This window comes from Culex quinquefasciatus, chromosome 1 (genome assembly GCF_015732765.1).
Source record: "Culex quinquefasciatus strain JHB chromosome 1, VPISU_Cqui_1.0_pri_paternal, whole genome shotgun sequence".
Classification (NCBI taxonomy): Eukaryota; Metazoa; Arthropoda; class Insecta; order Diptera; family Culicidae; genus Culex; species Culex quinquefasciatus.
The window spans coordinates 84239043-84265066 of NC_051861.1; the positions used below are offsets into that span (position 1 = coordinate 84239043).

Genomic DNA, 26024 nt, shown 5'->3' on the forward strand with positions numbered 1-26024 from the left:
TCCAAGAACTCCAAGAACCTTAAGAATTTAAGAATTTAAGAATTTAATTTAAGAATTTAAGAATTTAAGAATTTAAGAATTTAAGAATTTAAGAATTTAAGAATTTAAGAAAACCAAAAACGTTTTAAAATGGATTCCCAATACTCAATAATGCTGATTTCCTGAAAATTTTCTGTTTTTAGTATTATTCTCTACTCCCTGATTTTTGGCATATTTTGAGCCTTTTTTGAGGGTGCAGTTAAAATTTTTTTAGCCTTTATTTAAATCGATCATAGCTTGTGTTTTTTAAAGATTATAATGTGGAATTGCCTCAGATTAGGTTTTAATTTGTCGGTTTTTCAGTAAAGCGGCGCGCTAGTTTTCAAAAATTTACCTTTTTTGAAACAATTGGATTTTTCGGCAAAAATTGGTATATAATGGTTAATGGTTAACAAATGTATTCGAAAGCTTTTCAAATCTTTTCTAAAATTACCCAAAAAATTATCGAATTTATCAGCATTTTTGTAAATGCCAAGCAGTCAACAAATGACCATTTTGAAATGTTTCAGTTTATATTCGCTAAATCCTGATCTACAATGGCAAATCGCAGAATGTTGCGTTTGAAAACTTGATGATTGTTTTCGCAAGAGTTTGCGTAAGTTTGATTGTAGATGAAGTGCTATGGAAAAAGTACATTGGTTTTGTTTTTGGAACAACATGTACAGATAGAAATCTTATGAGCAAATCCGTTAAATCTATGTTGACGACATCTCTCAAATCATTTACCGATGCCTCTGTGCTCTTGTACTAAGCTTACTGATTTTCCTATAGAGCACAGCGGTATAGATAAAACGTTGTCGATTTAGAAAAAAATGCATCTAAATCCAGAAAATTGTAAATGATTTTGTTCAAAAAATTTCAGCGATTTCGGAAACAACAAATGTTTTTGAACTATTTTACGGATTCGCTTACAAAAATTCTATGCGTGTGTACAAGCAATGTTCCGTTTAAGTTTTAGATATTTTTTTCAATTATTTCTGTGATTTTTTTATATTTGATATAAGAATATTTTCCTTCCAAAATTTCTGGGGGGGGCACAATGTATGGGCTGCCCCCCCAGCCAAATTTTAGGGGGGGGCAAAAAGTACCGTGCCCCCCCAAAGTCGGCGCCCCTGCATAGGACAATGGTCAATACGGAGACTTTTATGTAAAGTTGTCTAGTGAATCGATTCCCACTACCGGTTTTTGAAATTTTTGACGTTTAGACCACTTTTCAAAAAAACAGTTTTAGTAAATGATTTTTGTATTTTTTAGGAGAGACATACCATCCTGCATTTTTCGTCAGTCTTTTAGTAACATTTTAGGCTACTTCCTCAAAAAATTTGAACGAAAAAAAATCGTGACAACAACTTCAAATTTAAGTTTTAGACTTAAAAATCAAAAAATCTCATAGATGTGGCTTGTATTTTTGTTTCAGTGTATTTTTTCAGAAAGCCCGTCCAATTTCTTACAAGTTTGTCTTTGATCACTTTTTGATACGACGCAACGGCTTCGAGATACAGTAATTTTTTAAATTACAGAATACAAAAATATTTAAATACCTTACGCCATTCTCAAATGTTATTCTCGAGTACTATTTGCTCCATATGCACAAAAATGGCTTATATAGGCCTAGGATAATATGTCTACAAAGTTTCATTGAAATCGGAGAGGGTCGGGTACAAAAGTATCAGAAAAATTCCTGATTTGAGCTGGAATTGCTCTATATAAAGAGTGATAGCAATTCACGGAATGGGGAAATCTGTAAAAGTCAAAAGATGAGGCATTGAGAGCTGCACAAAATAGCGTTCTCAACTCAATTTTGCTCAAAATGCACGTGCGACAAGAAGACGACTTGACGAATTGTGCAACATATTTTGAAGAATCTATTGGTTGATTGTGGAACATTTTTTTGAGGGATTTCAAAATACTGACTTGAGTGACATTGGCATCACTTGCAGATTTTACAACATTTCAAACCGAGTGACTTGTCCAAATTGCTTCCACGGAACGGTTCCCCAGCATTTCTCCATCGGCTCCAATCCTCCTTCATCCCTTCGGCCCGAGAAGGATAACACATCTAATCTTTTCCGCATTTATAATATTTTCCGGCTGGGTGCGTATCAACACCACAATTTCGTACGACCCCCTCAAGCAGGGTTGGAGGTGTGAAAATTGACCACTAAAAGCCTCGAGACTTGGGCCTCTTTTGTCCGCAGCCGGAATCCAATAGCATTTTCCGGAACATCTAACGAGATTGGTCATTTTGGGATGCAGGCAGGCGCCTTCGAATTTCACTTGCACCCGCACAATGGCCCGGGTGACTATGCAGCAATTTAGGAACCGATTAAGGTGCAATCGTCTTGCAGAATTGATGTGGGGTAGGGGAAGTGGGGAGAAATTGGAAATGGAAATTGAAAGCGATTAAGGCGATGTGCACCACAGGGAGTATCTTTGCGTCTAGTGAGCTGGCACTAATGCAACTGTCGAAAAGGATTAGGAACGTCTGGGAAAGCAACAGGAGATGTTGGGATACCTTAAACGGGGTTTATAGAAGGACATTTGCTAAATTGATTTTAAGTTGGTTCAGGATGCAAGATTTTGTACTCGTTTAACATCACTAAAATAAGAAAATAACAGTAATTTGACATGGTCTAACCCATTGTTCACAGCTTGTTCGAAATTTTTAACCCTTTTCGATCGAAACAGCCCCTCCTAACAACTCCTAAGCACATGCTTCAGCCACCACCAATTATCGTCGCCAAAAGGCCCATATTGCGACCGATATGTTCGCTTTTCCTCGCCAAAACTTGCGTTAAGGACATCAATAAACGATTCATCCCCTTGCCTAATCGCACTGTAAAGTGCCCTTTTTTTGCTACTCCGCACGCACTTGCGTGCAAAAATAGCAAAATACTTTAAAATCTTTTCTCCCCCCTCAAATTTTAAAAATGTTCACCTTGATTTATGGCCACTGCTTTTTTCCCCTCAGCCGCTGAATCAATTTAGGACCGATTTTGGCCTCGCGCGACATTTGTAACAATAATAATTAATTTTAGCGTTTGGCACTTTACGCGATCAGCACACACACAAATCAAACAATAAAATTGCAATCCATTGAAAAAATATCTGGAAGATGAAAAAAAAAAAATCACGCGTTATTTGGAAGAGGGCGAAATGTGTTGTTGAGGTCAGGGGCTGGAAAACACTTAAGAAAACAGTGTGCCAAATATGGTGGCAAATTTAAATTTGACGATTTATGGGTGCTGTTATTATGTGTGAGTTTTTCTTTCAATTTTTTCTAAGTGGAAGGTTAGATGGCTTTTGATAGGGGGTAAGTTTTTTGTTCGTGTTTGATACTTGGGTGTTGAAATGTATGTTTTTGCAATTCCGTCGTGAAACTACTCACTTTTCCTGTCATTCTTGAACGACGAAATAGCCTACTTTTCTGTACCAAAAATAAAAGAATCGAATAGCAACACATTCCATAATAAATGCTGAAAAGTTCTAATTTTCAGCACTCAAATGGGTGCTGAAAAGTTGAACTTTTTAGCACTTGTTTCGAAAAGTAACATTTTCAACATTTTTTGATTTAAACAATTTATTGACAAAATACATGAAAATTTAACATAAAATTTCACTCAGTGTGTGTTGTTTGGAATTGCAAAAAATGTTGTATGAAACTCGTTGAAAAACTTGATTTTTTCAGCACTCTTCGTATTTATCCAACTCGGTGAACCTCGTTGGATAAATGTACGACTCGTGCTGAAAAAATCCTATTTTTGCAACTTGTTGCATAAATTACTACTATGTGGGTAAATTTATTGGTTTCTCGCTTTTGTTATTTAAGTAGGACCAATTCAAGAAAAAAAGTTTATTTTTGCCTGGTAGTCCTTCACTGAAGTTGAGAGGAGAGGAGAATTAATTTTATTTAGGAATAACCTGTTGATGGTAAAATAACTACCATAAACTTATTATTAAACTTATTTTATTTATGTAAAAGTATATTTCTTAAATATAAAATTGAGAGCAACATTTGAAAAAGGCGGCAATTTAACAAAACTCGAATATTATAGCCGGGACCGTGGTGTAGGGGAAAGCATGGTTGCTTCTCACCCAGTCGGCTTGGATTCGATCCCAGACGGTCCCGGTGGCATTTTTCGAAACGAGATTTGTCTGACCACGCCTTCCGTCGGACGGGGAAGTAAATGTTGGTTCCGGTCTAACCCAAAAGGTTAGGTCGTTAGCTCCGTCCAGGTGCAGGAGTCGTCTCCCTGGGTCCCGTCTCGGTGGAGTCGCTGCACAGCTAAAAAAGTAGTAATGCAGCTGCGTGTAAAAGTGCCGGGTGTAAAATAAATTTTGCATTATTTTATGCAATTTTATGTAATTTTACGCCCTGAAATATGTAGACCATCAGTATGGGAAACCTACTTGACCGAAATGTCAAGCTGATATATGCGTTTATCCTAACAGCTTTTCATCGGTCTGATGGCCGAGTGGGCTATGACGCCAGTCCATATTGATGGTGCTGGGTTTGAATCCCGTCGGTTGCAACTTTTTTTTGTGTGTTGCAACAATTGTACATGCAGTGTGTAATATTAAGTGTTTATTTTGACGAAGGTGATGTGCATGCTTTTGCATGCGATTTTACCATCTGATTTTTTGCTGTGTGGCAGTTGGCAGTTGGACTCACAATCCAAAGGTCGTCAGTTCGAATCCCGGGGTGGATAGAAGCTAAAGTGTAAAAAGAGGTTTGCAATTGCCTCAACAATCAAGCCTTCGGACCCCAGTTTCGAGTAGGAATCTCACAATCGAGAACGCCGTTAAATAACTGTTCAAAGAAACCATTTTGGAAAAAAATATTTTTATACATGTTTTAGATTACAAAAGTGCCATCTTTTGAGCTGTGGTTGACAAATTGTTTAAAATAAATTTGGCACACCCAAAACTGGCAGCGCTAGTCCGAGAGAATGATGGTCTCGAGTCGAGAGAATAGTGGTACCATTCACGGACGCAGAGAACACAGCTCGAGATGGGCGATAGAACTATTCTCTCGAGGTTCATTTGCAAAAAAAGTTCATCCGTCAAACAAAAAACCAAAAGTGTCGACAACGGGAATCGAACCAGAGACCTTTGACAAACCAATCGAATGACTTAGCTGCCTCGGCCACCACAGCTTGGTGACCATGGAGAAGTCAGAAGTCGATGTATGACACTTGTTGGAGATTTATTGATTCAACTAACGAATGAACTCATTTGTTATGATGGTGTGAGTTGGTACCATTATTCTATCGATTTTGGCACTGAGCCCTCAATAAATTTTGAGAGAACGATTATCTCGATTCTGAATTTTGGGTGCAGTGTTGTAAATTTTTCAAAAAAACATAATTTTTGGAAACGTAAAATTTGATATCGAGCACCGTGTTAAAAACATGATTTTTTACCTTTAGAAGGTGTCACCTATCTTGAACTCCCCTGAAAAAAAAATCAAAAAATTCAGAAAATGTCTTACATTTTCGATTAAAAGTCATTGAAGTTTGAACCAATGCACAGTGGGCGAGATCGCAAAATCAAACGGGCACTTTGAGCTCTTAAAGCTCTAAAAATCGAACATTTTTGTTTTATGACAAAAAAGAGGGAAATTTGAAACATAAGTATCTCGAAAAAAGCGCAGGTCAAATTTTGCATTCGAAAAGCGATAGGGATATTTTTCTTTAAATTCGTAATATTGTGCATTTAGCTCGTAACTGGATTTTTTGGCATCTTCTCACGGTCATTGGAAACGGTCGTGGATAGACCTAGGGGTTCCCAGTTGGAGTGCAAAAGTTCAATTTATACACACCCAAAATTCAGAATCGAGATAATCGTTCTCTCAAAATTCTCACTATTCTCTCGACTCGAGACCATCATTCTCTCGGACTAGCGCTGCCAGTTTTGGGTGTAGAAAAATTATGGATTAAAATTTTTGTTTTTATCACTTCAAGCAAAACAATGAGCCAATGTGGATATGTAAACAAGCAGGCTGTCCTGCTCATGTCAGTGGATGTTTATATTTGATATGAGCAGGACAGCCTGCTTGTTTACAAATCCACATTGGCCTATTTACATTGTTTTGCTTGACTTCTCCGACATCTGGAATAATTGTTTGAACATGCTCGCAATTCTTTTATTCGGTTGGAAAAATATTATTTTTCTTGAAAAAACATGAAACATGATCATCCCTAATTCTTGCTCGATGCTGCCATCATGCGACCGCGTGTTCCGTTTGTTTGTCAACAATGCTGCAGCTGGATGGTGAGACGAAGTGAGGGGGGGAGACGACGGTCGTTTCCAACGACCGAGTCCATCTAGGAACTGATCGTACAATATCTGAAAAAATCAAATTTTCAAGAGAAAGTTAGAGACAACCCTAACAAAATTCGGAAATTGTCCAACTATTTTTTTTCATGTGAGGTTACCCGTTGAATCCGAATCTGCCATCAGAATTGAGCCAATGTGTCAAAATATCGATGTTTGGTCATGTTTGTTTTATAGAGCTCTTAAAGTGTCTGGAACATCACTTTTCTCTAAAATTCGACGCTGAATTTCTATGTCCAAAAACTGATTTTAAAAGGATTGCTCAGATGCTTACTCCAAATGTGATCGTAGTAGGCGTAGATTGCGAGATTAAATGTTGATGTATTCAACAAAATTGCTTGGATTGGCAAGGCCAAAAAAACTTTCCAAAAGACAAAAAAAAAACAAAAATATTCTCGAAAAGTTGGATTTTTGAAATCATTCATAAACCATGTTAATTTTCAACAAATCCAAAAGTTGTCCTTTTCCATTTGCAACAACTCTTCTGAAGATACTAAAGCTCCACATCTTTTTTTTCGGAACATCCATTTTCTACTTTATTTTAAGATCTGGACCACTGTGCAATGGTTGCTGAGATACAGGTTAAAATTAACCTTCTGAAAGGGATAAAAACACTTATTTTTGACTTTTCTAAAATTGGGCTCAATTTTCAAATGTCGTATAAAAGCTGACGTTTGAGCTTCGATCTTTCGATTTTCAGAAGTCTGATATGATCGGTCGATAATTGATCGATTGTTGTACTCACAAAATTCGACTAGAAGAACTCTTTTCAGACGAGTACTTTTGAAAATGACTCTTAGACAAAATAAAGTACACTCTTGCAGAGTCTTCTGGAGCTGCATTTTAGGCCGTGAGTTCTTCAGCAAATGAATAAACACTCAAATAAATCTACAAAATGATCTTGGAATTGTTTCCCACGGTTGTAGGGGAAATTCTGTTATGTTTAGCAGGTTAAGTACTCCATCCAATTAGCTCGTTTTTTTTTTACACTGGAGTAAAAATGGCAGAGGTTTATAAACTATTTTTTGTATTCTTTTTCTATTAAAATTACGATTTTTTCCAAAGTACGCCATCAAATTGAGCGACACTAATTTAAATAGTTTAAAAATCATCACCATTTCAAGCTGTAAATCATGGAAAATCAAGTATTTTTTGGAATTTTCAAAAATGCAAAAAGGGGTTGTACCGTCCCTCCGTAACATTATATTGAAAAATGGAACTCGCACTTGTGATCAGGGACTAAAATTACCGCTTAGGACAAAGTTTAACGCTTATCGATGATGGGTCGAGGGGTACGTTGGCCCATTTCAGAAACATCATAAAGTTTTTCTTATTCGATCAAGCATAATTTATTGCTCTTCTTTCAAACAGAAAAAAATCCTTTCCGCTTGAGATGTTATGAAGGTTTACTAAATTTGTCGAACGACATCGACTTAAAATATAATGTGTCTTCCATCTATGTCATGTTCAAGAACACATTCCAACAAAACTCTCAATTTGCTCTATTCAAGTCAATCAATTAGAGGTGCGTAGCCACACATTTCAGGTCACATCTTAACTCTCATTTGTTTCAACACGCCACAAATCCCAAATCAACCAAATGGACCACCCGTGACGACTACTGATATGCGGTGAAAATCCCCCGCCGAGATTGATCAACCAACTGGCCAACCAAACATCCCTCGGCACGATGTCAAATGAGATGGCATTAAGGTACGCTATCGTTAAGGGGAAATCTAATCCGCTGTCCAATTTTTGAGTTCGATGTTTTTAAACGTAAACATATTGGTCATGTTTTGAGTTGCTGCTGACATGTTCTACTTTACGACGAAAACGACGAAAATCACAGAAGCGTATCAATTTAAAAGGATCAATCACCATGGGGTGAAGGGATAATCAAACAGGACTTGGGAAGAAGAAGAATCAGTTCAAGAGCAACCTTCCACGCGTCTAATGACCATTATTGGATACCTTATTTTTCTGGTTTCTTTATCTCTCTCTTGAGATTTGATTGGTCCACCCCGGTTGATGAATTTCGATTTCGATCTGACAGGTGATATTACATCATTAAACCTGCCGAACACGGTTCAGCCTCTAATCAATCATCATTTGTCCTGGTCACCCTGGTGACGATTGGTCTTTCTTGCGTTATCTTCTTTGGAAAAAAAACTTTTGGTACAATCATCTCCTCACGTTCGTGGTTAAGGGATTAGGTTACAAAAGCGTTCCCGGTTTGAAAAAAATATGGAGAAAGAGGACATAAATCAGCCCTTTATGAAGTGCTAAGAGGCCACCAAATTGGCAAATAAATTACTAGTCGGGCCTATTCATATTTTCGGCGAGTGACTCTATTTAGAGCAGAACACCACTTTCCGTGCAAACGTTCTGCCATCGTCGCTCGGTTAGATTTATTGGTTTCGGTTCGAAAACGAAGGGATTTCGCACAATTTTTGCATATGCCAGCATGGGGTGGCACAGACGGGAGTTTGGCTGACTTTTTCAACTGTTGTGAATCAGGACGAAAAGGGAAGTGGAGTCTATTAGCTATGCAAAATCTGTTCAAATTCAAATTCGGTGAAGTTTTTTTTTTTCAATTTTGGAAAGTAACAATGTTATTTGGAGGGAACGAATTAGATTTGGTTTGTGATTGAATATTTTTTATCCTGCTACTACATTGTTAACTGATACAAAAGTTTGATTTTTGACTTATTACAGCCTTGAAATAAAATAAAAATCCAACTAAGCAATTCACTGAGATTTCGGTCATTCGATATATATATTTTTTTGATCCGGCTAAAACTTGTTTGGTGCTTTCGTTATACCCTGAGAAGTTTTTTTTGCGTCATGAGTTTGTACAAATTTGACAGATTTGGTGTCTTCGGCAAAGTTGTAGGTATGGAACTATGGATAAGAACCACACTGAAAAAAATTAAGCACGGTAAAAAAAATTTGGTGATTTTTTATTTCACTTTTTGTCACTGAAACTTGATTTGCAAAAAAAAAACACTATATTTATTTATTTTTCATTTTCTAATATGTTTTAGGGGACATCAAATGCCAAATTTACAGAAATTTCCCGAACGGGCAACAAAACTTTGACCGAGTTATGAAGTTTTGAAAATAATACTGATTTTTTGAAAAAATCGAAATATTGGTCGCAAAAATTTGTCAACATCATTTTTCGATGTATAATCGAATTTGCAATTAAAAAGTACTTAAGTAAAATTTTGATAAAGTGCACTGTTTTCAAGTTATGGACATTTTAGGTAACTTTTTTGAAAATAGTCGCAGTTGCTCATTTTTTTAGATAAGTGCCCATGTTTGCTCACCTTTGAAAAAATAGTTTTGAAGAGCTAATAAAATTCTCTATATTTTGCTTTTTAGAACTTTGTTGATACGACCCTAAGTTGCTGAGACATTGCCATGCAAAGATTTTAAAATAGGAAAATTGAAACATTCGTGAAATTTTTCGATCTCTCGAAAACAATATTTTCATTTTTTTTTTTTTTTGTAAATCAAGTTTAACATTTCAAAAGCCAAACATTCAATATTACGCCGGTCGTATCAACAAAGTTCAAAAAAGCAAAATATAGAGAATTTTCTCAGCTCTTCAAAAATATCTTTTTCAAAGGTGAGCAAACATGGGCACTTATCTAAAAAAAATGAGCAACTGCGACTATTTTCAAAAAAGTTACCTATAATGGCTATTATTTGAAAACGGTGCACTTTATCAAAATTTTACTAAAGTTCTTTTAAATTGCAAATTGGGCAGTAATCTAAAAAAATTAACAACTGCGACTTTAAAAAAAAATACCTAAAATGGCTATAACTTGAAAACAGTGCACTTTATCAATATGTCACTAAAGTACTTTTTAAAATTGCAAATTTGATTTTACATCGAAAAATGAAGTTGACAAATTTTTGCGACCAATATTTCGATTTTTTCAAAAAATCAGTGTTGATTCAAAAATTCATAACTCGGTCAAAGATTGTTTGCACAACCTGGAAAAAGTTGCCATTTGATTTCTCCTAAAACATATCAAAAAATAAAAAAAAAAATCTAAATAGTGTTTTTTTTGCAAATCAAGTTTTAGTCACAAAAAGTGAAATTAAAAATCACCAAAAAAAATATAAACAACTTTGCCGAAGACACCAAATCGATCAAAAAATTGCTTAAAAGATGCAGATTTTTGAATTTTCATATATCATTTAAATAATATGGATAAACTAATATTGCAAAATGGCTTCTTTGGGCATACTGAAGGCACTTAAAAAAGTTTCAGCCGGATTAAAAAATGCAAAAAAAAATCTGATGACCGAAATCTTCAACTTGGCTATTGTTTCAAATTGAATAGAACCTTCCTGATTGAAATCAACTTTTATTTACATCATGATTATTTTCTATTTGTTTCATTGCTCCCAGTTGGTCTATTTAGCTCCGAGATGACATCAATCGCAAAAGTGACCACCTTTCCACCCAAAAATCTTGCTGGAGGGCGGTGTCTCCATAGTAAGGTTCTCATAAAAATCCCTGGAAAACAACAGCCAGCGACGACGACGACGTTTTACTTTCAATTGCACGTCAATCACCAAATTGTGTAGACTAGTGGACATCAGGTGCCGACTTCCTGAATGTAATATGAGAGAGTTCGTCATAAAATCCCGGTCCAATCTGTCATAAACCAAATCCCCTCCTTGGTCAGATTGGCAAAGACTACGAAATTGTAAGGTTAGAGACATCTCGATTGTTTGAATCACTTTGTACAAAAAAATCTCGATCTTTTCACAAAATTGAAGTTAAATAGTGGTGGACTGACATCGTTTTACAACTATTTACAAATTTTGGATGAACAAATTTCAACCTTTTCAACAGTCTCGAAGAACGACCACGTCTTTGATGGCGATGTCCGAAAGGTGAACACGCCACTTGGGACACTAGAAACTAGTGTACGGTGGCCACTTGCAAGTGGGCAATAAATCTCATCTGTGGACTGGGCGACACTCACAAAAGAAGCTTCCAGGATTGAAACCGACGGAGGTGGTGCCATAAAGCAAAACGCTCACGTCACTTCTGGTTTATTGAACGCTCCGAGCAATCTAATGAGTCCTTGTGTGACCTTTTACGGCGTCCACTCCTTGATGGCCACAATTGGGCAAGTGTCCAGAAGGGGCAAACTCGCACTCACTGCGGGGCAGGGTGGTCAGCCTTAATATCGCTACCGAAGGTTTCTTTTGACTCTGGCCAAGAAACAAAAAGGGCAGGGCCAGGGCTAGGGGATCAATTATCATTAGGGAGGCCAGCAGGATTCGTCATAAGCTGACCGGGTATCATCTGGTAGGCACACTTGTCGGAGGTTTGTTGCGCAGTGTGTTGGAAGGGTATGGTTCTTGATGGTCAGCGTGATACTTGAGTGATGTAAAGATGGATAACAGTTTGCTAGGAAAAGAACTACGCCAGGGAATGAAGATTGACAAAGAGGCAGGGTGTAACCTAAAATTGATACATGATGAAGAAGTAAATTACCATGGTCACAACAAACTTTTGTTTTCACAATTGATCTACAAATTTACTGCAGCTTTGAAAAAAAACTCATAATGCAATTTAAACAACTTTTGCAAAAACATAAAGCAAGATACCGAAATGAACACAGCAAAAAATCCGATTTCCGAATCCGAAAATCGCATGCAAAAGCATGCACATCACCTTCGTCAAAATAAACACTTAATATTACACACTGCATGTACATTTTTTTGCAAAAACAAAAAAAAAAGTAGCAACCGACGAGAATCAAACCCAGCACCAACAGTGAGGACAGGCGCCTTAGCCCATTCGGCCATCAGACCGATGAAACGCTGTAGGGATAAACGCATATATGAGCTTGACATTTCGTTCAAGTAGGTTTCCCATACTGATGGGCTACATATTTTAGGTTAAAAATTACACAAAATGGCATAAAATAATGCAATATTTATTTTACACCCAGGCCTTTTACACGCAGCTGGATTACTACTTTTTTAGCTGTGTAATCCATTTTTTTTTAATATTATGGTCAATTTGAAAGAAAAGCATTAAACTATCTAGGGGAACTATACCCTTTCTCAGCCTATTTCTATTATCGGCCTATCAGCACTTTGATCATGAATTACAGCTTTCATAAAGTGTTTTTGACTGTTCCAAAGTAATGAATAGCTCAAATAAAAGTGAGCAAGCAACTCTCCATTGTTGAAACATCTGAAAATGTTGATTTAATTGCGGAAAACGGAAAAGTGATGAGAATTGGTCGAACGGCTTAGAGTGATTAGAATGGGTATATTTCCCCTAGAAATACTTTTTCAGAAAACGAAAAAAACTAAAGATCCTATTCAAATCTTCTGTCTATATATATATAAAATTTCGACGGTTTTGTTCGAACGCGAATCAGTTCAATACGGAGCGTCGGATCGAGGTGCTATTTGTTGCGTTGGGTTCGTATAAGCCCAAGGAAGGTTTATACGCAAACTAATTGACACTTTGGCCACTCTGGAACCGATTCCGGAGCATCGGCAAATTGTATGGAGAAAGTTACGTAAAATCAAATTTGATCATAGGAGGGTGAATCAGAAAATAAGCTAAAAATGTCAACAAACGAAAAAAGGCAGAACGAAGTTTGTCGGGTAAGGCTTGTAAATCAAGACTTAAACATTGCGTAGAAGTTTATCTAATAGGATTGAAGATAAACTCCAACACTCCAACCTAATTTTCCTTAGTGAGTTTTATTGTTTAATGTTACTGCACACAGATCAGAGATTTTAAATCAAAACATGAACTTATAATTATTAAAAAGTTCCAGAAAAACCATACAAAATGTGTCTGTTAATTTCTAAATTGATCATAAATCTGCGGAAAGCAAAAACTACGATTCAGCAAATATTTTTAAAAGGAAATAGTGATGGAACATTATTGTACCATCTTAAATTGTTGAACTCCTGATTATCACTGTTATTTATATCATTTATTTATTTATTATCATACAAATAATAAAAGTACAGTACCATCCCGTTTTTGGCATCATTTTATGTTGAAAAAACAGGGATGTTGCCAAATCGAAATACTATTTTATATTTGTGTGGGAACCATCCATAAAAAACGCTTTCCCTTCTGAATTATAGTGAGGGTTTAAGGGACTATCGATAAATCACAAAATGTACGAAAGAGAAGACTTTTTACAAGTAAAAGTTAGTTATGTTTTGAGTTTTGAGTAAAAAATGATTAATCTATAATATGAAATCTTTAGGACACCAGAATATCAAATAAATTTGGTTGTTGCCAAAAACGGGTGTTGCCGAAATCGGAGGAAGACAAAATCGGATGTTGCCAAAAACTGGATGGCACTGTATAACAAAGCTTCAGTTGCAGTGGTTTCAACGCCGGAAGTCATATTTTTTAATGTACACTCCTAAAGAGAGCCAAAGTTTGTAAACATCTGTTAGTATTATTTGGATTTCAAGGGTCAATGTTTTTTTTACAAAAACATGGATCAAAACGAAAAAAATGCAGATGGTCAATACATCATTCAAAAAATCACAAAAAAGCTCTAAATTGAAGATGAAACGAATCATCAATCAAAAATCAACAACTTTTGAGCCATAGAGAAGTATGGTCAACAAATCCCCCGCCTAGTTATTTTTTTTAAATTGTGATTTTTGAAAAAAAAATTATACAAAAAAATTTTTGACTTAATTTTTTTATGTAAAATAAAATTTGCAATCGAAAAGTGCTCTACATTTTTTTTAAAGTGCTCCACTTTCAAGATATAGCCATCGAAAGTTTGATTTTGGCTAAATATTTGCAGTTTTTTGATATTGAAAAATAGAGACCATTTCTAAAAATATTTTTTTTTCAAAAAGTTCAGAAAATTTGCTATAAAATTGTCTAAAAGACATTAACGATTGGATATCTGGTAGCTGGGATACAACCGCTTAAAGAAAAATAAACACGAAAATTGAAGTTTTCTAAGTCTCACCAAAACAACCCAACATTTTCTAATGACGATATCTCAGCAACTAATAGTCCGATTTTCAATGTTAAAACATGAAACATTCGTGAAATTTTCCGATCGTTTTGAAATTTTAAATCAAGACCAACATTTTCCATTCCATTCCCATTTAAAATGCTAGTCTTAATATTTTTTTTCAAAATATTTTTTTCGAAATAGTTCGGAAAATTTTACGAATTTTTCATGTGTAAAAATTGAAAATCGGATCATTATTTGCTGAAATATGGTCATTAGAAAATGGTGGGTGGTGGTGAGATTAAGAAAACTTCAATTTTCGTGTTTCTTTTTCTTAAAGCGGCTCTATCTCAGCAACCCGAGGTCCAATCTTCAATGTCTCTTAGACAATTTTATGGCAAATTTTCTGAACTTTTCAAAAAAAAAAATTAGAAACGGTCACTCATGGTCACTATTTTTAAAAATTGAAAAACTGCAAATATTTCACTAAAATCAAACTTTCGGTGGCTATATCTTGAAAACAGAGCCCTTTATCAAAAAATCTGTGAAGTTCTTTTCGATTTCAAATTCAATTTTACATAAAAAATTGAGGTAACTTTTTTTTGGTATAAAATTTCGATTTTTCCAAAACTCACTATTTTTTCAAAAAATTATAAATAATCCAAAATAACACGATATTGCTTAAAGATCCTTCAAATCATAGCTAAACACCATGTATTCTGGGTCAGTTCCACTGGGAGCCAACAAGGGAAAAATTAATGAAAAAGCTTCCCGGAAAGAAAAAGACAAATTTGATCGCTCGTTTAAGAACCCCTTTTGCGATGCCTTCATGAATCTGGGTAGGTTACATGAAAAAGGTCAGTTGGGGAGTGGGGTGTGGTTGGCTTGGAAAATTAAACACAGCAAATCGTATGAATCTGCACATCAGGAAGAGACTTTACTAATGAGTCGGAGGGGGATGGGGGAGAACGAAACTGATGAGAGCTGATGTTCTGATGTATGGAGAGCAGTAATAAGAGGCTAAGGGATGATAGTAATATGTTTGCCAAGGTTTTTTTTTTGCTTCCTTCTACGTTGCATCGTTGGGGCTGTTTATCGAGCAGAAAGAATCATCATCAGGGATTAGTTAATAGGAACACGTGAGCAGTGTTGAGGGGAGAGCGAGGGAATCCTTTACACTAAACGGTATTACGAGGATTTGCAATGAAGAGTCGAGCTAACTTTTAATCATTAATCTGAGTTGTATTTATAATTTGAGAAGCGAAAATAGATAATGAGATAAATATGAAATATGTTGAAAGATGAGTCTCAAACCGTAAATTATAAAACTCAAAAAGGAATGCTTGAAATTAACTAATAAGACTAGTTTTTGAGTCATAAAGTATTTACACAGCTACGAAGTTGTTATTTCCCGAGGGTTTAAGAATATCACCTTTAAGAACAAACAATTCCCCCTCATTGGTATGAAAAAAGCCATCAAACTTTCTCTAATTAATATCTGCTCTTCACTTGGACGCTTTTCCTCAATCTGGTCTCAAAGACAAAGAACCAACGGCTTTTTCCCTTCGGTTTTATCAAAAGAAATAAGAAAAATAAAAATGTGTGTGACAACTCTTGCATGTTCAATCCCCAACACCCAGAGTTGTTTCCTTATTTCCAAGGGGATCGAGAAATCGAGAATTCCGATGGCGTCTCTCCTCCACCTTATGTAAATGTCAACAAAGCAGCTTCGACTAATGGCTGTTGGTTTGCTTGGCTGGGCTAGTACCAGTACGTGTTCAAGCCACCCAGTGCCCTATTTACCCAGTAACCCTCATTTTCTGTGCCTGACAAAACACTTGGCAAAAACCCCTTCTTTTCCTTAGAAGAGCCCTCTCATCCCCAACATCCGATAAAAACCCTTTGGACTTTTTGCACAAAAGCAAGGGTCCAGCGAAAGGAGGGCTGATTTTTAATCTTTGGGACAAATGAATTTGTTGCTCTTCGTATGCCTCGAGGAGGGAGATGGAGAGAAAAATATTTATAAAAAGTGGGAAAATACATAAATGAGTGTGTGTCTTTCCGACTTGATCCAGGCTCCCTCCTGCACTGCAGCACAATGTGCATCGAAAAGTGCAACGACCTCGGTTCTGCTTGCGCAGTCGGCATTTGCAAAGAATTTTCTTTCAAGGATTAAAGGTATGTTTGGCTTACACCCAAAGTTAAAGAACGAGAGGATAGTCCTCACGAAAAGAAACGTGAGGAAAGTGCTATTTTGCGAGAGTATAGTCCTCTTGCGTGTTCATTCGTTCATTGGAACATTTCATCCTCTTGAGTGGCTTATATGGACAAATGACCGCCACTTAGTCACCGAACCGTGGTAGCCCATACGGCAAAGGCACGGTTCAATATGCCGAAGGTCTTGGGTTCGAGTCTCGGTACCGGTACTTTTTTTTTTGATAGATGAACTTTTTTTGAAGATGAACTCATGAGTAAAGTACTCTCGGTAATTTCGGGATTTATCCTCTCAGTCCGCACACAGTACCATTTTACTACCGAATCGTGCTCTTTATCCTCTCGTATGCCGATGTCCAGTTCTGGGTGTACTTACTGGAAAGGATAACCCATTCAAATCGGTTGGATTGAAATATAGTTTGAATTATTGAATGAGTAATTTTTGAGGTTTTTGCAAATAATTTTTCTATTACATGAAAACACAATGTTCTAGACAAGGTTATTTGAAAGATAAAAAATAGTGGTATTGACATTTTTTTGCATACAAATATTTAATGTAGGAAATGCACCTCAAGAAAAGATTATCAAACATTAGTTTGATTTTGATTGATTCGATTTTTTTAATCGGTAGGAAAAGCCACCAAAGCAGTAGCACCAAAAACCAAATAATTGTGTCGGAAAACTAAACTTTTAATCTTAGTTTTAGAAGGAAGCAAAAGTGAACAAAATAAAAGAAAGAAGATTGAAAATCAAAATAGGCTCCTTTGAGCAATTCCAGCTCAAATCAGGAATTTTCTGATACTTTTGTACCCGACCCTCTCCGATTTCAATGAAACTTTGTAGACATGTTATCCTAGGCCTATTTAAGCCATTTTTGTGCATATGGAGCAAATAGTACTCGAGAATAACATTTGAGAAGGGCGTAAAGTATTTAAATATTTTTGTATTCTGTAATTTAAAAATTACTGTATCTCGAAGCCGTAGTGTCGTATCAAAAAGTGGTCAAAGAAAAACTTGTAGGAAATTGAACGGGCTTTCTGAAAAAAATACACTGAAACAAAAATACACGCCACATCTATGAGATTTTTTGATTTTTAAGTCTAAAACTTAAATTTGAAGGTGATGTCACGATTTTTTTTCGTTCAAAATTTTTAAGGAAATAGCCTAAAATGTTACTAAAAGATTGATGAAAAATGCAGGATAGTATGTCTCTCCTAAAAAATGCAAAAATCATTTACTAAAACTGTTTTTTTGAAAAGTGGTCTAAACGTCAAAATTTTTAAAAACCGGTAGTGGGAATCGATTCTCCAGATAATTTTACATAAAAGTCTTCATATTGACCATTGTCCTATGTCCAATCCTTGGGAAGATACAGCGGTTTTAAAAATAAAAATGTTGAAAAAACGGGATTTTTGGTGCTTTTTGACATTTTCTATATGACAGACTTGGTTTTTCAGTCTCGTAAATATTTTTAACGGAAAGCTCGTCCAATTTTCCATAAGTTTGCCTTTGACAGCATTTCAATTGGATGTAAGGGCTTACAGATATAAGCTTAATTACATTGCTTATAACTGAAAATAGAATATTTTTTTCAGTGTGGTAGAAACCAGGATAGTAAATTTGATTACGTAAATATAAAAACGATATAAATCAAAAAGCTGTCCAATTTCCTACAAGGTTGTCTTTGACCACTTTTTGATACGATGCAACGGCTTCGAGATACAGTAAATTTTAAATTGCAAAATACTAAAATATTTAAATACTCAAATGTTATTCTCGAGTACTATTGGCTCCATATACACAAAAATGACTTATATAGGCCTAGGATAACATGTCTACAAAGTTTCATTGAAATCGGAGAGGGTCGTGTACAAAAGTACCAGAAAAAATCCTGATTTGAGCTGGAATTGCTCCTTTGTAACAAAAAACTCAAAGGATTTAAAGCCAGTTTTCATCCTGTTTTTTTTTAACTGTGTATTTGGAGCTAAAAAAATAAGTAACTGATCATTACTAAAATTTACGTGAAATCCCGGGCACCAATACTTAAAAAATAAACTGTTGAGATTCTTTTTTTTCAACAGATATAATATACCATCTTAATTTGAATAAAGTCCAGACTCGATTTTCCGAAGGCCTCGAAAAAAAAATCACATCGTATAATCGAAACTTCGAATAATCGAATCACGATTTTTTTTCGTTGTCTTATTTTTGATTGATTGATTTTGACCCCTAAACTACGCTAAATTGATATAAAAAATTTAAATCCGAGATGGCGGCCAACATGACGGTGAAAAAATAATGAAACAATTCATTTTATTATTTAATAGGCAATCAACGTTTCAAATTTTACTACAATGGGCGAGTTCTGCGAATTAAATGTTTAAAACGAGAAAAAGAAAAAAAACCGAAAAGCATTTTTTTTGTGATTCGATTATCCGACGTCTTATACAAACTTTCGGATAATCGAGTCTGGACTGTATCCTGAAATCCTTACGATAAACTTCACTTAAAATCAGAGATTACAATTTGTCGGGGTTGTAAAAATTCCAGTAAATTATTAACAATATTACGTATACATCAAAAGGATTGCTGAAAACTTGAAAATTACTGGAAGTTGTTTTGATTTTTTGAATATTTTTGAAGCATTTTATCTAACTTTTTTTACTCAACACTCCACAACCTACAATGAAATCGTAACTCATTCTATTTTTTGCATATTGTGTGTATCTTACTGAAAAGTTAAATATTTGAATATAAAAAGTTCCTCAATGTTTTAATGTTTATATTTTGGTATTTGTTGTTTGCATAAATTTCCAGATACAAGCAATCGATTTTTTCTTTATTAAGCCATGAAGCATAAAAAAATTCTCAACAAATAAGTTATTCCCAGTATTTGAAACTGTCCATTCTATCAAATTTGTCAATACATTATCAAAATATCGCCTCAAAGTAGAGTATTTGGAGTTTTTTTAAATGGTCTAATAAACAAAATTTGCTTGATTTTTTCGATCCCTGTTTCAATGCAGTTTCAAAAAAAGTTTTGTTTATTGACGTAAAAATCTCCTATTTGTAATAAAGAAAATTTTTAAATCATGTTTTTGTAACAAATAAAACCAAGGGCTACAAAAAGTTCTAAAAAATGTTATTTAGAATTGAAAAGACATGTACAATTGACAGTTGACTATTTAAAATATATTGTAAAACTCGTCGCAATTTTTTTTTATATCAAATAGGCACTCTGACTTTTTGCAAATTTTTAAAATATAGGGTCACAGATTGAAAAACTTGAAGAAAAAATCGATGATTTGAAAATTATCGGTTGTAACATAATTGTAATAATGTATACAGCATTTGTGATACTTTTTGTTTCAAAATGATGCAATTTGGGCTTAAATTTGAAACATAGTTTTTTTTTATTTTTTTTAATTAACACGACATACACTGAACAAAATTAATTTGAAAATGGACTACAGCAATCGATTCTACTTCAATTTTCTTCAAAATGAATGCTGGCTTAACTTTGTAGACCAAATTTAAGCTATAAAATCCACCAGAAAATTAAGTTTCTTAATAAAAATTTTCAATATTTGTAACCAATGAAATCTGATTACTTCTAACTAATCTTTTCGAAGATATTAAAAAATACCGTTTTAAGAAAACCGTCCCTAAAGGGCCAACTCACGCACAATCTCTCGGCCGGCCGCCATATTGATTCCTTTGTCTTCACTCGCTAGCGCTCACGCACAGTGCAACTCAGCATCCCGAAGCCTTCAATCTGCTCTCTTTGCTGCGAGGGGATTAAAAACGCAGCAAGAATTTACGCAAACACTCGAGTGCAGTTGCTGCATATCCCTGTGTGTTTGTGGGTGTATGTTACAACGGAAAATTCACAGTGCAATGCACTGTAATGACTTACTTTTCCCTTTCTTTTCCGCTTAAATTCCCTTGCGAACTTCTCCCTCCCCAACTAGTTCATTATTTGCGAAAGTGTAGTGTGCGGAAAGATTAAGATTTTATCATTACAATTAAAAATCGAGCCGCTTTTGTTCAATCCGCAGTAATGTAATTGTTCAAATGAACCAGCTGGTTCGCATTTCCAGTGCGTTTAATTGCGAACCATCGTACCGCACCTGTGCGTTAATTAATCGCTGCGACTAAATTTAACTCCCCTTCGGGAAAATCTTCTTTTATTTCCAAAGAAAGGGACCAGGTGTGATCAGCAGAGAACTCCTTCAACGAGTTTCTTTTTCCAGATAATTCAAATTATGGGTCAAGTGGACCGTGAATCGTTCTTTGCGAGAACAATTGTAAAAGATTAGAAATCTAGGTTTCCTTGCGCTTAAAAGAGCTATAAAATTCAGAACTGCTCGAAATTCTACCAAAGCCAATATCAGCCAATTTAAACCAGAAAGAAGAGCTAATTTAAGCTGGAGCGAGCGTGTTATACTGGTTGCCGCATGACAGCAGTAAAAGACTTAGCTTAAGTGTTCGCCACGAGGCAGCGCTGCAGTCGTTGAAGGGTGAAGGCGTGATTATATGAATAAAGTATTTTAACCATTAGTGGACCCCCTAGTAGAGCCGAAGCACATTTTTCACAAATTTTCAATATTTTAAGCACTTTTTCATAACCCTTTGTACAAAACAATGAAAACTGAAGTCTTTCGAACAATTTCGACTATTTGTTTCATCAGTTACTTGTTTTTGAGCAGAAAAATAGCCAATTGAAAAAAAGTTTTTTTTGCCTGTTGTGGACCCCCTTTTCCTATAGTGGACCCGGGTCCATAATCTGGTTGTGGACCCGGGTCCACTATAGGCAAACTGTTATTTTTATACCAAATTTAACCAATATTTGATGTTTTGATGCATGGTGTAGGTCTAATGATAGATATTAGGGTGGGTACGGATTTCGAAAAGTTCTCAGATCAAGTTCTGGTGTGGTTCCCCTTGTAGGGCATACCCATAGGGACTCTCACGCCAAATTTCAGCTCATTTGGTTGAAAACTGGCTTGTCTCAAGCGGGTTCAAGTTTACATGGAAATTACTATGGGAAATTTTGAATTTTCGTTCATTCGCTCTTACAGGCCTGGGGAAAACAAGTAGAAACTTCTAGGATGGCCAGAAATGAGCGGAATCGTCTGGAGAACAACTTTCCCTAAGAGACCAGGTCAATTCGTCCAACCCCCATCGAGCTCAACGGCAATATATCCGGGGTTTTTGGGACCAACCGTTTTCCACAGAAAAGCATCAAATTTTCCTTAGCATGCTATGAATGCTTGATGAACACCGCGACGCTACATGTCAAACAGCTACCACGTGATTGTAAAATTTTCAACATAATTTTTTTTTCTTATTTGGAGGTTTAGAATACAGCTAAATAGTATCAGGATCACCATAAATGATAATTCTATAGTTCAAAAAGGTAATAAAAAGTAATTTTTTATAGGCGATGCTAGTCCACGTGGTAGCTGTTTGACATGTAGCGTCGCGGTGTTCATCAAGCATTCATAGCATGCTAAGGAAAATTTGATGCTTTTCTGTGGAAAACGGTTGGTCCCAAAAACCCCGGATATATTGCCGTTGAGCTCGATGGGGGTTGGACGAATTGACCTGGTCTCTTAGGGAAAGTTGTTCTCCAGACGATTCCGCTCATTTCTGGCCATCCTAGAAGTTTCTACTTGTTTTCCCCAGGCCTGTAGGAGCGAATGAACGAAAATTCAAAATTTCCCATAGTAATTTCCATGTAAACTTGAACCCGCTTGAGACAAGCCAGTTTTCAACCAAATGAGCTGAAATTTGGCGTGAGAGTCCCTATGGGTATGCCCTACAAGGGGAACCACACCAGAACTTGATCTGAGAACTTTTCGAAATCCGTACCCACCCTAATAGATATAATGAATAAAAGATAGATTTTGCTCACTTTTCATCATAAACAAATATTTTTTGTTAACAAATTTGGCTTTAAACAACAAAATAACAAACAGACATTTAAACACATTTATTTCCGAAAAAGATCAGAGAAAACGTCTCAAAAACCACTGTAAACATAAAAATAATTTTAAAAAAGTAATCTTGATGCAAATTTTTCCATATTAATTACATAAATGGTTGACCGATACTAAACAATAGAATTGTTTACAGTTGCTGATAAAACCACGCATGTTTATTGGAAAAAAAAGTTTTGTTATTGATTTATTATTATAAAATATTATTTCAAACTGCAATTATGGTGCTTCAGTTAAGTACAATTAACTATAGTTTTGATTGATTGTAAATTCTTACGGCTTCAGCATTATTGGTACTTTTAACATGAAAACAGCTATATTTATACTCATCATTGAAAAAATATGCGTTTAGGGTGGTAACAACAAGCATTTATTGTATGTTTTAGAGAAACTTTTGCTTGAATACATAGTTTTCATCATTTTTGAAGGTTTAATTAACAGGGGTCCACTTTTGGAAAAGTTTGGATTTTTGTTGTCCTATATTGGACCCCCATAATTTTTGCTAGAAAATTGCATTTCTTCGCTTTATTTTAGTAAATATCCTTAAACTTACATTACTTCGACTTGCTGAAGTTAAATAATCAGTCAAAAAATGATCAGATGGTTAAATCAATCATAAAATATAAATGCAGTTTTTTTGTGAAAATGCTAGTGGCCATGGCTGATTTCACATGTCGAACTCAAAACACTTTTTTTGGTGAAAAGGACAATTCAATGTCAGTCAACATTGTTCTAAATGATGCTGAACATGCCAAATAAAAGACTTGTAGACAACAACACGCTTGAAATTGTGATTTTATTGAATTTTCCATTAAAACCCTTCAGAGGGTCCATTATAGGAAAGGGGTCCACTAATGGATAACGTACCCTATGTCGAAGATAGAGGACTCATTTTTTAGTTTTATCGTTTCATATGAAAGATGTTTTAATCTGGTCGTGCTGTCTTGACACAGCCAGAAAATTGATGTAAGTGCGACAAAGGGATTTCAGGTCAGATCACTTTTGACACAAGTAGGCACTCGACTACCGTAAACATTTGTAATTATAACTCGGGACTCCAGCAACCAACTTCAACCAAACTTTGGGACAATGCACAGAATGGTCACTGGTCAGCCTTGCGAGATGGACCAACTATGGTCTCAGCAGTCGTATGACAGAAACAAAAAAAAAAGAATGGTCAGCCAAACAAAATGTGTTTGTTATTGTTTACATTGCGAGCTCTAGTTTTTGTTTGTTTAAGGTCAAACATTAAAACGCGTTTTTCTCGAACGTCGAAAAGCGACGTACGACAAGATAGCAAGGTATCAAATTTAAATCAAAGAGTTGTTCTTGGCAACAACTTCAAATTTTGGACAGTATGATCTTGGTTTATTGCCCCGGGATTTTTTTCTTCGACATGTGAGGTAAAAAATGCAAAATTATTCTACAATTGTACAATTTATTTTTATTAGTTTTCTCTTAATCACCTACCCCTTCATCCCCCCAATTTAATCTCCCTCACCTCCTCCCCCTCCCCCTCCTCCCGTACAGCAATAGCTCCCGATCCCTCACGAAACGTTCCTCCAGCACCTGGAAGCTTCCCAACGTGTTCGCCTTCGTCCCGAGGCACATCCGGTACTGCGCCTCCTCCAGGTTTCTATCACAGCTGATGGGGTGGAAGATGTGCACCAGCGACGGATCCGGCGCCCGGAACACCGTCAACTCCTGCGGCAGTTGCTGGTGCTGCTGCAGACTCAGCGGATCCTGGAACGGATCCACCTTCCCGTCGGCCACGTCCAGCAGGCGCGCACTGCCCTTCACGTTGGCCGCGATAATGTTCTCGAGAAACTTGACGTCCTCGAGGCCCCACCCGTTGATGTCGGTGTTGAAGCCACCGATGTCGGGCCGCAGGATGTCCGCCTTGTAGATTCCGGCCAGGCCGTACCCGAACTGGCGGAAGTAACCGTTCGAGTTGGACACCGGATAGGGCGCGGTAAAGTTCCGGAAGGAACTGGAGGAACTTCGATGGTGCTCCGTTGTGATTAGTTTGGCGGAACGGCCCACCTCCGGCTGCGGGTCGTACTCGCTGAACACGATCGGCAGGTACACCTGCCGGTTCCGGATCACGTTCGTGCGTATCCGGTCCAGCGTGCGCTGGGTGAAGATCATATCGACGTCTATGAAGAACAGAATGTCCCCCGGCTTGCAGAACGGACTCTTGATGGCACGATCGAGGGCGACCCCGCGGGAAAAGTTCCCGTACAGCTGCAGGTAGTTGATGCGATTCCGCGGATATTGCGCCCGCAGCTGGTCCAGCAGTCCCGTCACGAGTGGCGATTCCGCCGGATCGACGTACATCGACACCAGCAGGTCGGTCCGCCCGTCTCGGCCCAGCGCGATTTCCTCAAAGTTTCGCAAAAAGCGCATAAACGTTTCCGATCGGCCCGCGAGCGGAATCACGAATACTATGCGGTCTTTGGCGGGGGTGAGGGATGGGCCGCGGAAGTCGGATCTGGCGGCCACGGGGAACTGGCTGGCGAGTGTGTCCGAAAGGCGCTCCCAGCCACTGTTGAGGATGGAGCGCATGCGGTCTGAAAATGAAGATAACATTAGTAGAGTAAAATGAAGTTCTATATTGAAGATTTTTAGGCTGAATCGAAAACAAAACATTAAATTAAATTAAATACTACCAAGCATTTTTTTTTTTTAAATAAATTTTGAGACAATTTTGTTTAAATGTATGTTTTTCTTTCAACTCTTCCCATAGTTTTTATCACGCTTTTCAATTTACATAAAAAGATTTTTGTATACCCAAAGGAAAAATATATCTCAAAATCTGCAACATTGGATTTGCTGCAGAAAATGTCATACTTTATAACATTTTTTGCAGCAAGCCCGTAGATCATTTTTGCCCGCGTGTAAAAAATTCAGCGATCTGCAGTTCTCACCAACACATATAAAGCTGGCCCGTCCCCGAGCAACACTCCAAAGAGAAGCATATCTTGGTGCTCTTTCACTCACTTTTCATCAAGCGTCCATGGCGCGGTGGTAGCGTGTCGGATCAATAACCAAGAAGTTGGTGGTTCAATCCTCGTTCTGCTAAGTGTTTTTTTTGTGAAATACAATCAAAAAGCCGTCGGTAATGTCGATAATTGTCGGTAACGGGCAAAAATGTCATACTCCTATATCGCAAAAAATGCATGAGGACAGATTTCATGCAGATTCTGATATACTTTCATGCCGCCATGCATCACAATCATGCGACTGCCAGTTGGGTGTATGAAAAAAAAATGATTTAACAAAAATGTTAAATTTCACGGGATTTCACGTAAATTTTAAAATTTCACGAATTTCACACTATCCGCAAAAAATTACTAACCCTTGTTCTAACCTTAGAGAAATTTGGTTGAACATGTTGGGTTAAAAATAAAAAGTTGATTTTTGAAATAAACAATAGATGGCG

The 26024-nt window shown here is 36.5% G+C and overlaps 1 protein-coding gene across 3 annotated transcripts in view; it reads right to left on the minus strand.

Moving 5' to 3' along the window:
• Positions 1-24044: 24044 nt before the first annotated feature.
• The window catches only part of LOC6049223 (chondroitin sulfate synthase 1), a 29741-nt gene continuing 27761 nt past the window's right edge, over positions 24045-26024 (minus strand). For 2 of the 3 annotated variants that reach the window (XM_038266793.1, XM_038266791.1), the window contains exon 9: positions 24045-25152. In XM_038266793.1, coding sequence (XP_038122721.1) covers positions 24080-25152 — 1073 coding nt within the window. In that variant the 3' untranslated portion in view covers positions 24045-24079. The remainder of the gene's footprint in view (positions 25153-26024) is intronic. The other variant, XM_038266792.1, reaches the window with a different exon arrangement.